We start from the raw sequence: 15,928 nt of genomic DNA, 5'->3' as shown, positions 1-15,928 counted from the left end.
GGTCAGGGGAATGACTGCTAATGAGTTTGGGGCTTCTTTTTGGGAGGATGAAAATGTTCTAAAATTGATCGTGGTGATGAATGTACCAAAAGAATTTAATTGTACACTTTAATGGGTGAATCGTTATGGTATGTGGATTGTCTCTCAATAAAGCTGTTATTTAAAAAAAAAAATGGTCTGCAGGTAGCTAGACTTAAATTATAAAAACAAATATTAAGCCTGCAAAAAAAAATACATAGGGGATAAAAACACTTGTTATATTTATGCAATTTTAAAATAGCTAAATGCCGTGTTACTGCACAAAATTTCACTGGTTAGGAAAAACAACAAATTGGAAACAGTGTCTGCCTTCAGGAGTAACTGGATGGGACAGAAGAGACTTATTTTTTTCCCTGTATACTTTTATAACTTCTGATTTGATACATGTATTAAAAAAATAAGTGTACATATAATTAGTAACAACAGTGTCATACCTCTCCTTAGTACAAGTATAAACTCCCAGGTTGCATATTTTGTTCTGAAAAGAATAAAGAATGAAATATATATGTTTTTAAAAATCAGTCAAAGGAAGTAAAAAACTGAAAGATTCTTACATTTGTCTCATCTCACACTAAAAAGCATTTAGTCATTTCTCTGTTATTAGGCATTATAATCAGGCAGAATTCTTTCTTACCCAACAGTCTGACACATCTTTAAACAATGACACAGTTGACCATTCCCTCCTCCTTGAAAACTTCCTTTCCTTCATTTCTAGTACATCGCACTCTCCTGGTCTTCCTCCTCCCTCAATAACCTCTTATTAATCGCCTTTGCTGAATTCCTCTTCATTTCCCAAGAAGGTGTCCAGAAGGTAAGTTCCATGAAGGTGGGAATTTTTGTCAGCTTTGTTCACTACTGTATTCCCAAAGGCTAAAAAAAGTACCCAGAACCATACTCAATAAATAACTGTTGAATGAATACATGAGTGAATCAGCACCTCCAGGCTCACATTTTGAAAAGCCATAGAAGTAAACTATATTCCACATAACCTTTATGCTTAATCTACTTTATTACATTATATTTCTCTGAACATTGATAATCAATACACTGTTTATTATTTGATTAGCCCAAATACTTCATTCCCTGCTCTTTCTCCATCAATGTGTTTTACACAGTATGTGCAAAACGCACATTTAACAGCTCTTATACTACTACTAAAAGCATAAACGTAGCATAGAAAAAGAGCAGCTGTTGCTATGGGAATTTTCACTTTTGTTTCTAGTATTAATGTTGAATTAACACAATGACATACTTTAGTAATTTTTAAAAAGGGGGGGACACCCCACTAGACTTAACTAAGATATCACAGTAAAGACAACACCCGGAAAGTGCCCGGGGCCCGCGCGCGCCCCAGTCGCACTCCCCGGAGGCTTCGGGACGCCGACCGGGCGCGGTCGCGCGGGGGCGGGGCTGGCGCTGACGTCGGCCGGGGGCGGGGCTGGGGAATCGCGCAGGGGGCGGCGCGCGGTGACGTCGGGCGCCCGGGCGGAGCTGTGGCTGTCGTGGTGGTGGTGGTGGTGGTGGTGGCGGCGGCGGCGGGTCGCCGCCGACGCCCGGCGGGCAGCGGCAGCGGCAGCCCTGAGCAGGGTGAGACGGCCGCGGTGGCGGCAGCTCGGGGTCGGGCGGCGCCTGGAGCTTCCCGCCCGTCGCTGGCGCTAGGCCCCTCGGCTCTCCTCCGCCCGCTCCTCCTCACGGCCCTGGCTGGGTCCCGGCAGCGCGCCCCCGGGGAGGGCGGAGCCGTAGGTGAGGCTGGCGGGCTGGGGGGCTGGGGGCTGGCGGGCGGGGGCTCTGGGCTGCGGGCCGGCGCGGGCGCACACGGCAGGCGCCGGGCGGGCGGCGTCTGTCTCCTCTCTCTTGCCGTAGGAGGCGGTGCGGCGCAAACACTGGGCCGCCGCCTCCGCCGCTGCTTCAGGGGGCCAGTCACGCAGAGCCCGGGGCGAGCCGCCCCGAGGAGCCTGGCGCCCGCGGACAGGTGGGCTTCCCGCCCGGAGGCCCTCGGGCTGCCCGCACGGCCCGGGAGACCCCGCTAGCGGCCTGTCCGCGGTTCACCTCGGCGGCCGGGGAGGGAGGGAGGGCGGCGCGGACGGCCGTCCCGGTCCTCGCGGGCGGCGCCACCAGGGAAGTCCTTTACAGGCCTTTTAAAAGCGTTCTGTCTCTTCTCTATCTGGTCATATATATTTTTTCTTTTCTTCCTGCCTTCCTCAGAAAATCTCTACCTACCCAGCTTTAGAGCAGGAAATTATCCGATTGAATTCTAGCTGTTTGTTTAACAAGAAATTTTTTGTAATGGTATAAACAGAAGACTCTTAGTTTGAACGAATAAAAATGACTCATTTATGTTTATTCTGCATCTGGTATTAGTCAGGTTTATGGCTTTTATTTCCTAAAATCGTTCTAGAAATATTTATTATGATTTTGTTCCTTATATTTTTATCTGCATTATATTGTTATTTCCATGGAAGGTTCTGGACTGTTTCTAAATAAATTCCTTCGAAGGGATTGTTCCTGACACACTGTTACTTCTGATGCCCTTACATTTGTCAAAAAGAAAATGAGGGTTTTTTGGACCTAAACTGAGAAGAATTATAGTGGAGGGAAGATGAGAGATGTATTTCTTTCACTGCCATTTATGTCTGATCCTGCGAGAGTACAGAATTTTTGATGGGTATGTCTTCAATTTTGTGGACCCAGGCGTTGCCCACTGCCCAGCTCCTCTGACTATACCTGACCCAGATGCTCAGTTTCTGTCTTTTCAGTATTGATCATAGGTGGAGGAGTTACTGATGGCCATGGAGAAGGTAAAACAGGAGCTGGAGTCCATGAAGGCGAAGCTGTCCTGCACTCAGCAGTCACTGGCAGAGAAGGAAACTCATGTGACCAACCTTCGGGCCGAGAGAAGAAAACACTTAGAGGAAGTTCTGGAGATGAAGTAAGTTTTATAATATTGTTCTTCAGGCATATGCTTAGTTGAAATACTTGTCCTCATCGCTTTCATCTTCTGGCCCCGTTTGTCACGCCTGACACGCTTAGCCTAATTTTAATGCTCACTTGTGTTTCTCACTCCTTAGAACAAATTTGGGACAAATCCTCGTCAACTGGAAACTTTTGCCTCCCTGTCATTGAATTTTGCAGTCCTCTAGAGTGTATGTATCCATATGCAATTGTGTCTCTGAAGTTCCTAAAACCTTCTGGAAAGTTCTGGCAAGATGTTGAGCTTTCTGAGGAAGATAACCATTGCTCCTGAGGTCATACGATGGCTAGGCAATTTTAAAAACATTTTTTATTATAAACATTTCCAAAGGTACACAAAAGTAGAGAATAGTATAGTGAACCTCCTTATACCCATCCCCCATATTTAACCATTAACATTTGCCGCACTCTCCAGTCAGTTTTGACAAAGTTGTCACTTTTAGCAGAACCATTCTTGACATCATTTTCGTACTTTCCAGGCATCTTGCAGCTTCCTTGAGATAGTCTGTTGTGAAGGCTGTATATATCTGCTGTGCAGAATACAGCTGCTGCTTTTTCTCCTCTGTGACTTTGAAAAGTTCTGGTTTCCTTCTCTTCAGAACAAGTATGTCTGTTTTTTAAGTCCCTTAGTACTTTCTCCATCACTCCAATCCCCACCCCTGTGTAACTGTCCTGCTCTCATTTTACTGAAACCAAGTCTATGCTGGGACCCCTCAGTTACCTTCATCACCTCAGCAGTTACCTGTGTTCTTGTCGTCGTCTCTTCTGACTCAGAGGAGATACTGTCTCTCCTTCACCAAGCTCGCTTCTTATTTCTATCACAGATTTAAGCTCTGGTTCCCTCCTCTGCAATCTGTCTCCATTAATTTTCTTTCACATAATCTTTGCTCACTTTCTGTTAGTTCCTTCTTCTCTGCAATAAATACGCACTCTCTCTGACCTAAAGTAAACAGTCTTTCTGAGCCCAGCCAGTGCTTGAAGCTAACATCCCCTCTTCTTTTCTGCTACGTTGAACTATCAATACATGTTGAATATGAGAATTACAAAGTAGCAGAGGATCTTGCCATGACACCTCAGCATGAATTTTCATGGGGCATGATTGTTTTGATATCATGACGGCAGCCCAGGAGTTGAGGAAACAAATATCGGGGTGTCCCCTGTGCTTATGGATTATTAGGACACAGTGGGAGGTTAAGAGAGCCTGATCTTTCAGAAAAGAATTACAGGTGATGTGCTCTCGGAAGTGACAGATACTGGAGCCAGAAATAGGTTGATACGCAGGGAGAACGGGGAGAATTTAGGGTTCTGAGTATCGTGATGAGAAAGTTTGCTTCTTACGAACAGGTTAGTAGAGGCAGTTGAAGACAAGGTTTTATCCCTGATGATAAGAACATAGAGGAAGGATGGGCATAATATTCGGGAATACAAGGTATCGATGTGATACTCCTAAGCACAAACAGGCCCTGCTAAAGCAACGGTGTAGGAGTATTGTTTCGTTTTCTCTGTGTACCAATATCTTGACTTGACTTGTCACATCTTTCCCACTCAGTTCAAGTGTCTATAGCAAAACAGTGGTGGATTTGTAAAGGAATTTTCCTTTATTATTAGGACTTTGAAAAGATATGAAAGAATTTTTTAAAGAATGCTTGACTTTAAACCATTAAAAGGGAATTGCGTGTGTTTTTTTTTTTTTTTTTTATTGTTATTATTTTTGGAACCACAGTACTAAACTTTCTTATGGACTTCCCTTGCCAACCCAGGTTAGAGATTACATTTCAGAAAAATACTGTGATTTGCAAGACTGTTTTTGGTAAGGTCAAACACTCACACACTAAGGCATGGGATGAGTCATTAAAGTATTCAGAGAATTTATAAGTGGTATAGAAATTTGATGAATAAACATTAAATAAAAGTTCTAGAAATAAGGTGTTAAAACCTGGCTCTGACAGGTGACCTGTCTCTTAAATCACCTTCCTCATTTGCTCAGGAGATACTACTACAGCATCATGCTGTTCTTAGATTTTCTACAAGTTTTTTGTCATGCAGATTTACTGACTTAAAGTTTTTAAAGTAGTCTTTGCTTTAATTTGCACTTAAATTTCTCCTTGTTGTCTCTCATTTTCATATCTTAATAAAATGGTTGTTTAATACCTTTCTTTTAACAAATTAAGCACTTCAGGCCTAATCGTCTATCCGAACATGCTGTTGAGAGTGGTTGCTGATCCCTAACTCCTAATGTATCCCTTCTCCACACTCTTTGCTCCTTTGGTAACCATAAGTTTGTTTTCTATGTCTGTGGGTCTATTTCTGTTTTGTATGTAAGTTCATTTGTATCTTTTTTTTTTTTTTTTTTTACATTCCACATATAAGCGATATCATGATGTTTGTCTTTCTCTGTCTGGATTACTTCACTTAGTATGATAATCTCTAGGTCCATGCATGTTGCTGCAAATGGCATTATTTCATTCCTTTTTATGGCTGAATAATATTCCATTGTGTGTGTCTGTGTGTGTGTGTGTGTGTGTGTATACATATATATGTATAAATATATAAAACACATCTTCTTTATCCATTCACCTTTTGATGGACATTTAGGTTACTTCCATGTCTTGGCTATTGTAATAGAGCTGCAGTGAACACTGGTTTGCATGTATCTTTTTGAATTATGTTTTTCTCTGGATATATGCCCAGGAGTGGGATTGCTGGATCATATGGTAACTCTATTTTTAGTTTCTTCAGGAACCTCCATACTGTTCTCCATAGTGGGTGCACCAATTTACATTCCCACCATCAGTGTAAGAAGGTTCCCTTTTCTCCATGCCCTCTCCAGCATTTATTGTTTGTAGATTTTTTTGATGATGGCCATTCTTACTGATGTGAGGTGATACCTCGTTGTTTTGCTTTGCATTTCTCTAATAATTAGCAATGTTGAGCATCTTTTCATGTGCCTTTTGGCCATCTATACGTCTTCTTTGGAGAAATGTCTATTTAGATCTTCTGCCCATTTTTTGATTGGGTGGTTTGTTTTTTTGATATTGAGCTGTATGAGCTGCTTGTATATTTTGGAGATTAATCCTTTGTCAGTTGCTTCATTTGCAAATATTTTCTCCCATTCTGAGGGTTGTCTTTTCATCTTGTTTATGGTTTCCTTTGCTGTGCAAAAGCTTTGAAGTTTCATTAGGTCCCATTTGTTTATTTTTCTTTTTATTTCCATTTCTCTAGGAGCTGGGTCAAAAAGGATCTTGTTGTGATTTATGTCCTAGAGTGTTCTGCCTCTGTTTTCCTCTAAGAGTTTTATAGTGTCTTGCCTTACATTTAAGTCTTTAGTCCATTTTGAGTTTATTTTTGTGTATGGTATTAGGGAGTGTTCTAATTTCATTCTTTTACATGTACCTGTCCAGTTTTCCCAGCACCACTTACTGAAGAGGCTGTCTTTTCTCCAATGTATATTCTTGCCTCCTTTATCAAAGATAAGGTGACCATATGTGCGTGGGTTTATCTCTGGGCTTTCTGTCATGTTCCACTGATCTATATTTCTGTTTTTGTGCCAGTACCATACTGTCTGGATTACTGTAGCTTTGTAGTATTGTCTGAAGTCAGGGAGCCTGATTCCTCCAGCTCCACTTTTCTTTCTCAAGATTGCTTTGGCTATTCGGGGTCTTTTGTGTTTCCATGCAAGTTGTGAAATTTTTTGTTTTAGTTCTGTGAAAAATGCCATTGGTAGTTTGATAGGGATTGCACTGAATCTGTAGATTGCTTTGGGTAGTATAGTCATTTTCACAATGTTGATTGTGGATTTGTCCATTTCTTCCAGGTTGTCCATTTTATTGGCGTATGGTTGCTTGTAGTAATCTCTCATGATACTTTGTATTTCTGCAGTGTCAGTGGTTACTTCTTTTTCATTTCTAATTCTATTGATCTGAGTTTTCTCAGACTTTATTCTTGATGAGTCTGGCTAATGGTTTATCAATTTTGTTTATCTTCTCAACGAACCAGCCTTTAGTTTTATTGATCTTTGGTATTGTTTCCTTCATTTCTTTTTCATTTATTTCTGATCTGATCTTTATGATTTCTTTCCTTCTGCTAACTTTGGGGTTTTTTTGGTTCTTCTTTCTCTAATTGCTTTAGGTAGAAGGTTAGGTTGTTTATTTGAGATGTTTCTTGTTTCTTGAGGTAGGATTGTATTGCTATAAACTTCCCTCTTAGAACTGCTTTTGCTGCATCCCATAGGTTTTGGGTCGTCGTGTTTTCATTGTCATTTGTCTCTAGGTATTTTTTGATTTCCTCTTTGATTTCTTCAGCGATCTCTCGGTTATTTAGTGACGTATTGTTTAGCCTCCATGTGTTTGTATTTTTTACAAAATTTTTCCTGTAATTGATATCTAGTCTCATAGCATTGTGGTCAGGAAAGATACTTGATACAATTTCAATTTTCTTAAATTTGTCAAGGCTTGCTTTGTGACCCAAGATATGATCTATCCTGGAGAATGTTCCATGAGCACCTGAGAAGAAAGTATATTCTGTTGTTTTTGGATGGAATGTCCTATAAATATCAATTAAGTCCATCTTGTTTAATGTACCATTTAAAGCTTGTGTTTCCTTATTTATTTTCATTTTGGATGATCTGTCCGTTGGTGAAAGTGGGATGTTAAAAGTCCCCTACTATGATTGTGTTACTGTCGATTTCCCCTTTTTCGGCTGTTAGCCTTTGCCTTATGTATTGAGGTGCTCCTATGTTGGGTGCATAAATATTTACAATTGTTATATTCTTGTTGGATTGATCCCTTGATCATTATGTAGTGTCCTTCCTTGTCTCTTGTAACATTCTTTATTGTAAAGTCTGTTTTGTCTGATAAGAGAATTGCTACTCCAGCTTTCTTTTGATTTCCATTTGCATAAAATATCTTTTTCCATCCCTTCACTTTCAGTCTATATGTGTCCCTAGGTCTGAAGTGGGTCTCTTGTAGACAGCATATATACAGGTCTTGTTTTTGTATCAATTCAGCAGTCTATGTCTTTTGGTTGGAGCATTTAATCCATTTACATTTAAGGTAATGATCGATATGTATGTTCCTATTAGCATTTTCTTAATTGTTTTGGGTTTGTTATTGTAGGTCTTTTCCTTCTCTTGTGTTTCCTGCCTAGAGAAGTTCCTTGAGCATTTGTTGTAAAGCTGGTTTGGCGGTGCTGAATTGTCTTAGCTTTTGCTTATCTGTAAAGGTTTTAATTTCTCCATGAAATCTGAATGAGATCCTTGCTGGGTAGAGTAATCTTGGTTGTAGGTTTTTCCCTTTCATCACTTTAAATATGTCCTGCCACTCCCTTCTGGCTTGCAGAGTTTCTTCTGAAAGATCAGCTGTTAACCTTATGGGGATTCCCTTGTATGTTATTTGTTGCTTTTCCATTACTGCTTTTAATATTTTTTCTTTGTATTTAGTTTTTGATAGTTTGATTAATATGTGTCTTCGTGTGTTTCTCCTTGGATTTCTCCTGCCTGGGACTCTCTGTGCTTCCTGGACTTGATTGACTATTTCCTTTCCCACATTAGGGAAGTTTTCAACTATAATCTCTTCAAATATTTTCTCAGTCCCTTTCTTTTTCTCTTCTTCTTCTGGGACCCCTATAATTCGAATGTTGGTGCGTTTAATGTTGTCCCAGAGGTCTCTCAGACTGTCCTAATTCTTTTCATTCTTTTTTCTTTTTTCTTCTCTGCAGTAGTTATTTCCACTATTTTATCTTCCAGGTCACTTATCCATTCTCCTTCCTTAGTTATTCTGCTATTGATTCCTTCTGGAGAATTTTTCATTTCATTTATTGTGTTATTCATCCTTGTTGTTTATTCTTTAGTTCTTCTAGGTCCTTGTTAAACGTTTCTTGTATTTTCTCCATTCTACTTGCAAGATTTTGGATCATGTTTGCTGTCATTACTGTGAATTCTTTTTCATGTAGACTGCCTATTTCCTCTTCATTTGTTTGGTCTGGTGGGTTCTTACTTTGCTCCTTCATCTGCTGTGTGTTTCTCTGTCTTCTCATTTTGCTTAACTTACTGTGTTTGGGGTCTCCGTTTTGCAGGCTGCAGGTTCGTAGTTCCCGTTGTTTTTGGTGTCTGCTCCCAGTGGCTAAGGTTGGTTCAGTGGGTTGTGTAGGCTTCCTGGTGGAGGGGACTGGTACCTGTGTTCTGGTGGATGAGGCTGGATCTTGTCTTTCTGGTGGGCAGGTCCACGTCTGGTGGTGTGTTTTGGGGTGTCTGTGACCTTATTATGATTTTTCGGCAGCCTCTCTGCTAATGGGTGGAGTTGTGTTCCTGTCTTGCTAGTTGTTTGGCATAGTGTGCCCAGCACTGTAGCTTACTGGTCGTTGAGTGGAGCTGGGTCTTAGCGTTGAGATGGAGATCTCTGGGAGAGCTTTTGCCATTTGATATTACGTGGAGCTGGGAGGTCTCTGGTGGACCCATGTCCTGAACTCGGCTCTCCCACCTCAGAGACACAGGCCTGGCACCCGGCCAGAGCACCAAGACCCTGTCAGCCGCATGGCTCAGAAGAAAAGGGAGAAAAAAAAGAAATAAAATAAAGTTATTAAAATAAAAAATAAAAAATAATTATTGAAAATAAAAAAAATTAAAAAGTAATAAAAAAAAAAGAAAAAAAAAAAGAAGAGAGCAACCAAACCAAAAAACAAATCCACCAATGATAACAAACGCTAAAAACTATACTAAGAAAAAAAAACAAAAAACGGACAGACAGAACCCTAGGACAATTGGTAAAAGCAAAGCTATACAGGCAAAATCACACGAAGTCCACTGCCTCAATTTGGGGATGATTCATTGTCTATTTAGGTATTCCACAGATGCAGGGTACCTCAAGTTGATTGTGGAGATTTAATCCGCTGCTCCTAAGGCTTCTGGTAGATATTTCCCTTTCCTTCTTTGTTCACACAGCTCCCGGGGTTCAGCTTTGGATTTGGCCTCTCCTCTCCATGTAGGTTGCCTGAGGGCGTTTGTTCCTGCCCAGACAGGACAGGGTTAAAGTAGCAGCTGATTCCGGGGCTCTGGCTCACCTAGGCCTGGGGGGAGGGAGGAGTACAGAATGCAGTGGTGAGCCTGTGGTGGCGGAGGCTGGCGTGACATTGCACCAGCCTGAGGCGCGCCGTGTGTCCTCCCGGGGAAGTTGTCCCTGCATCACGGGACCCTGGCAGTCGGGGGCTGCACATGCTTCCGGGAGGGGAGGTGTGGATAGTGACCTGTGCTTGCACACAGGCTTCTTGGTGGCTGCACCTGCAGCCTTAGCGTCTCATGCCAGTCTCTGGTGTCCGTGCTGATAGCCTCGGCTCGCGCCCGTCTCTGGAGCTCATTTAGGAGGTCCTCTGAATCCCCTCTCCTCACGCGCCCGAAACAATGGTCTCTTGCCTCTTGGGCAGCTCCAGACTTTTCCCGGACACCCTCCCGGCTAGCTGTGGCACGCTAGCCCCCTTCAGGCTGTGTTCACACAGCCAACCCCAGTACTCTCCCTGGGGTCTGACCTCCGAAGCCCGAGCCTCAGCTCCCAGCCCCCGCCCGCCCTGGCGGGTGAGCAGACAAGCCTCTTGGGCTGGTGAGTGCTGGTCGGCACCGATCCTCTGTGAGGGAATCTCTCCGCTTTGCCCTCTGCACCCCTGTTGCTGCGCTCTCCCCTGTGGCTCTGAAGCTTTGCCCTGCCACGCCCTGTCTCCAACAGTGAAGGGGCTTCCTAGTGCATGGAAACCTTTCTTCCTTCACAGCTCCCTCCCACTGGTGCGGGTCCCGTCCCTATTCTTTTGTCTCTGTTTTTTCTTTTTTCTTTTGCCCTACCCAGGTACGTGGGGAGTTTCTTGCCTTTTGGGAGGTCTGAGGTCCTCTGCTAGTGTTCAGTAGGTGTTCTGTAGGAGTTGTTCCACACGTAGATGTATTTATGATGTATTTGTGGGGAGGAAGGTGATCTCCATGTGTTACTCTTTCGCCATCTTGAAGGTCTCCCCACTTTTCAGTTTTTTTTGTCATATGTATTACTGTTATGGCCATCTTTATTAATACATTTTCACATTTCTGATTATTTTCCTATGATAGGTTGTTAAAAAATTGAATCTATTCATCAGAGGGGATCAAAGGAATTATAGGAGAGGTTTTCCCATATACATTTATGTATTCTTAAAATGTTTTAACACTTATATTTCTTACTTTGTAATGAGAAAATGTTACAAAAATGACCCTACAAATTACTATATTATCCACCTTATATTTGGAGAGAAAAGCAACATTGCTAGAAGATAGTTTCTGCTTCCTAAGGATGATACATTTGTGCTTATAAAATAAAAGAGATGAATATACTTATTGACACACTGTCTTCTAGAAGGATTGGACCACTTTAGGTGATCAGGCATGTAAGAATGCATGTATCACCTTACCTGTTCATATAATGTTTAAAAATCTTTTGCCTGAAAAAAAACTTTTACCTCTTTCATAGATTAAAAAGTTTTGTCTTACCTTGCTTTCATTTGCAATTCTTTGTTTACATTTTCATGTGTTTATTGTCAATTTGCATATTGTCTGTGATTGGTATATTCCTATTTGTTAATTTCTCTTGGGGACAGTATGGTCTTAGTATTTCATTGACGTTTATGGGCTTTTTCAATAGTGAGGATAAAGTACTTTCACAGTTGTGAATAATTTGTAGTTTTTGTCATTTGCTCATTAGTTTTTGACTTTTGATGTTTATAATTCTAGATTTCTAAGCAGTAAAATGTACTATACTTTTCTTACATTTGTAATTTGTAATTTTTTTGTAATTTCTTACATTTCGTTTTTTGTTTAGAAAGTCCTTCCCTATCTGAATATCATTAAATATGTTATATTTATTCTTTTTATTTTCTAATTAATTTGCATTTTATACCTAGTTCTTTAATCTTCCTGGAACTTATTTTTAATTTTGCGTGGGGAGAACGTATTTATTTTGATGTTTTCCTAATAATTGAAAAGCTTTCTAAATACTGTGATCAGTCTCTTTTCTTTTGGTTTGTGGCATTTCCTTTTTCTTTCTTAAGTGCTTAATTATTGTGAGATTTGTTCCATTGATCTCTTTGTTGATACTCTTTTTCCAGGACTACATTGATTTGATTATAACAGGCTTTCAATTTGTATTAATGGCCGATTGGGTGTTGAAAAAAATGTCCTTCAAATATATATGTACACACACACACACACATATACATATATATATATATGCTGTTCTTAACTCTTTATTCTTATGTGCTGCCAGACATTCTTACCCCACTCTTATATGCTGGCTGCCTCAGGTGTCAGCTTAAATGGTACGTCTTCAAAGAGACCTTCCCTAACCATCCTGCCTAAAGTAGGGCAGTCTGTGCCAGTATCAGCACAAATAAATCAGTCAGCCTTTCAGAAGTCATTTCCTTTCACACCAAATCTTCCAGATGCAGTTCTCATGTTCCTCATTATTGGGTGAGCTGTTAAAATGAAGACAACTATTGATCCACCGTCAGCTCCTATTGAATTGCTTAAAACTTCCAGCAATTAAATAGGAGCAAATTCTGTCATTTAAGAGAAGTGACTTACTATTGAAGAGTATAAATTCTAAAGTTGTAGTTAAAAAACTTATACAGTACATTTTTTTTTAATACAGTACATTTTTGATTATGTCCTAGATGAAAAAGACAGCCAGTGTCTGGGACAAAAGATCAGCAAGGCTCTGTAAAACCTTTGTCCCATTTTAAAATGAAGTATTAGGACATCTGTGCCATAGAGATTCAAGCTAGTGTCCCTGAGAATTTTCAGCTGCACCAGAGTGGTGATTGCTCAACAGACTAAACTGGAGAGTGTGGGATAATTATCACAAGAGGACCACATACAATGATGACATGGAAAGTGATTAGTTACAAACAATCAGTAGCATAAGAAAAGGATATTAAAAGAAAGTTTTTAGAGGTACTGATTTCAATGAGAAAAGGCTGGTGAGATATTTTGATTCTTTATTAATTGGTTTTCTTCATGCAGGGCTTTCAAAAAGAAAACAAGTAATTTGAGCACACTAACCAACTTTATTTTTCATGAAAAAAGAAAGCCCTTTGTGATTTTAATGCTGCTTAACTCTTTTCTTCACTGTTCATGTGGTTATAATCTTAAGCAAACAAACAAAAAATTGCTATTATAAGGCTGTGGTGCTTCAATGGCAGTAATGGCACTGACCCTAGTACAATTTTCAGTAGATAAACAGAGCTAATTGATTTATAACCATTATTCTAATGAAATAATCATAAATAATAAGCTTCATGTTAGGGATTATGTTATCAAGTGTGTTGTTTTGTCCTTATTTCTCACATGTTTTACTTTGGTGAAGAATTACAAGCTGTAAATGGTACAGATGAACCGGTTTTCAGGGCAGAAATAGACACAGATGTAGAGAACAAACGTATGGGCACCAAGGGGGGAAAGTGGCGGGGAGGGTGGGTGGTGGTGGGATGAACTGGGAGATTGGGATTGACATGTATACACTAATATGTATAAAATAGATAACTAATCAGAACCTGCTGTATAAAAAAAAAAATAAAATAAACTTCAAAAATTCAAAAAAAGAAAAAAAAAAAGAATTACAAGCTGTAATCCAAATGAATTGAAGGGACTATTGAGATGATCCAGTCATTGCTTTTTGAAAAACACTTTAAGCTGCAGACCCCTTTTTTCAAATGAATATTATTCAGATATGAAAATAAAACTTATTATTTATTAATTAATTAATTTTTTTTTTGGCTGTGTTGGGTCTTCATTGCTGCGCACAGGCTTTCTCTAGTTGCGGCGAGCGGTGTGGGGCGCAGGCTTCTCATTGCGGTGGCCTCTCTTGTTGTGGAGCCGGGATCTAGAGCGCAGGCTCAGTAGTTGTGGTGCACGGGCTTAGTTGCTCTGCGGCATGTGGGATCTTCCCGGACCAGGGCTCGAACCCGTGTCCCCTGCATTGGCAGGTGGATTCCCAACCACGGTGCCACCAGGCAAGTGCCTAAAACTTATTTTAAGAAGTAAAATGAAAAAGAAGGCAAAGCTGTTCTGATTGAGACAGGACTGGGGAGCCCAGATGCCCCAGTGTGGCCCTGCCAGGCATTCCCTGAAGATGTTCTTTAGAACCCCTAGGCCTTCCCAGGGCTGGGTTCAGTAAGCCACTAACCAAACCTTTTGGTTTTACAAACAGGAGCAACAACAGTAACTGCCATTTATTGATAATTTACAGTGTGATAGGTGTTCTGTCTTACTGCTAATTATTATAATAACCCTGTAGATTCAGTTTCATAATGTTCATAGTATAGATTAATAAATTAAGGCTCAGAGTATTTAGTTAACTTCACTGAAGTCATCCTGATGGAACCAGGAATTGAACCCAGAGCCAGATCTTTCTTGGTCTGTGTTCTCCCCTTAGAGAAAGGGTCCTTATCAACTTCTTTCAGTTTCTGTGACACTGTTTTCCTGATTTCTACCCACTTCTCTGACTGCTCCTCTTGTCTCCTTTGCCCGCCTCTTACCCTCTGCCTGCCATCTAATGTTGAATCGGTCCTATGACTATCTCCTCTTGCTGTGCTTTCTTTTCCTAGGGAGGCTCATTCATTGCCTTGGCCTCAGTTAACATCTGTGTATCAGAGCTTCCACACTTAACATCTTTAGCTCATATCATTCCTCTAAGCTCCAGACCCACATGCCCAGTTGCTCCCTCAAACCTTTTCTCAGCATCTCAAAAGCACATTACATTCAGCTCAAGATTTCCCCTCAATTCTGGTCCTTCCTTATTTTTTCCCATTTTTGTTTATGGTGCCACCAACTTGTCCATGGTGTTTAAGTCAGAAACTTCAGAATTTTCCTTGATTGCTTCACTCCCTCATTTCCCACCCTGCCAGTCAAATCCTGGTGATCTTTTTTCTCTGAAGTATTTCTGTAAGCCATCCATTTTCCCACCCCACAGCCACTGTCATAGTTTGGTCATGTCGCTGTTGGCTGACATTATTGCAGTGGTCTCCCAATTTTCCCGTCTTTCTGTTTCCCCCTGGTATGCAGCCTCATTGCAGCCAGTCTGAGCTTTTGAAAGTGCCCATGTGATGTTTGAATCCTGGCTCCACCACTCACTAGTTATGTGAGCTTGGCAGGCTGCTAAGTCTTTCCAAACCTTAGTTTCCTCATCTGTAAAATGGTTATATAATTCTTACCTCATGTACTTGTTCTAAGAATTAAATGTGGTAGTAGGTGCCCGGCATCACTGTTAGTGATGATGGTAGAGATGATCGTACTCTGCTCAAAACTTTTTCAGGGCTTCCTGTTGCCCTTAAAGTCCAAAACTCTTGTCACACTTCCTTGGTGCTCAGTCTCCTTAATCCCTCAAATGTGCTGTGTCCCCTCCTTCTTGAGGGTCTTCACCTAAGTAGTCTTCTCCTCACAGTAGAAGTGTTGTGTCTTTAAATAGTTAATGGAAGTTAACTTATTCTTCAGATCTCACCCAGCCCCCAAATCTTCTCTTATCTTTTACTACCTTGGATTTATAGCTTTTATCCCTGTTTGCAGTTATAATTGTGTATGTTTGTTGCTGTTGGGATTAATGACTCTCTTATCCACCGTTATCTGTCTTATCTACCTTTATATGGAGACAGACCATGTTTATTATACCCACCTGCCATGGTATCTCTGTCAGGGAGCTTAATGCCTGCTACTAACTAAAGATCTTTCTTCCATCAGTGAGGGATTATACTTCAGTATTTTTTTTCTGTTCTCCAATGTTTGGTTAAGTTTATTTTTCAACAGCGCTGCCTCCTTTGTGGGCAGAATTGTCTGAAATGGACTCTTTCATGTTAATTACTAGTTCTTGTTCTTGATGGAGAGAACTCCCAAGGTAGCCGGAGCCCTCTCAGAATCTGTCAT

General features: G+C 40.8%; 1 protein-coding gene across 1 annotated transcript in view; it reads left to right on the top strand.

The window, feature by feature from the left end:
- Positions 1-15,928, top strand: part of LOC132363425 (uncharacterized) — a 44,303-nt gene that overhangs the window by 4,235 nt on the left and 24,140 nt on the right. Inside the window, exons 2-4 of the mRNA XM_059919126.1 lie at positions 837-850; positions 1,369-1,782; positions 2,796-2,968. Of these exons, the coding sequence (XP_059775109.1) occupies positions 837-850; positions 1,369-1,782; positions 2,796-2,968 (601 nt within the window). The remainder of the gene's footprint in view (positions 1-836; positions 851-1,368; positions 1,783-2,795; positions 2,969-15,928) is intronic.

Source organism: Balaenoptera ricei, chromosome 3, assembly GCF_028023285.1.
Source record: "Balaenoptera ricei isolate mBalRic1 chromosome 3, mBalRic1.hap2, whole genome shotgun sequence".
Taxonomy (NCBI): domain Eukaryota; kingdom Metazoa; phylum Chordata; class Mammalia; order Artiodactyla; family Balaenopteridae; genus Balaenoptera; species Balaenoptera ricei.
This window is presented reverse-complemented; position numbering and strand designations above follow the sequence as displayed.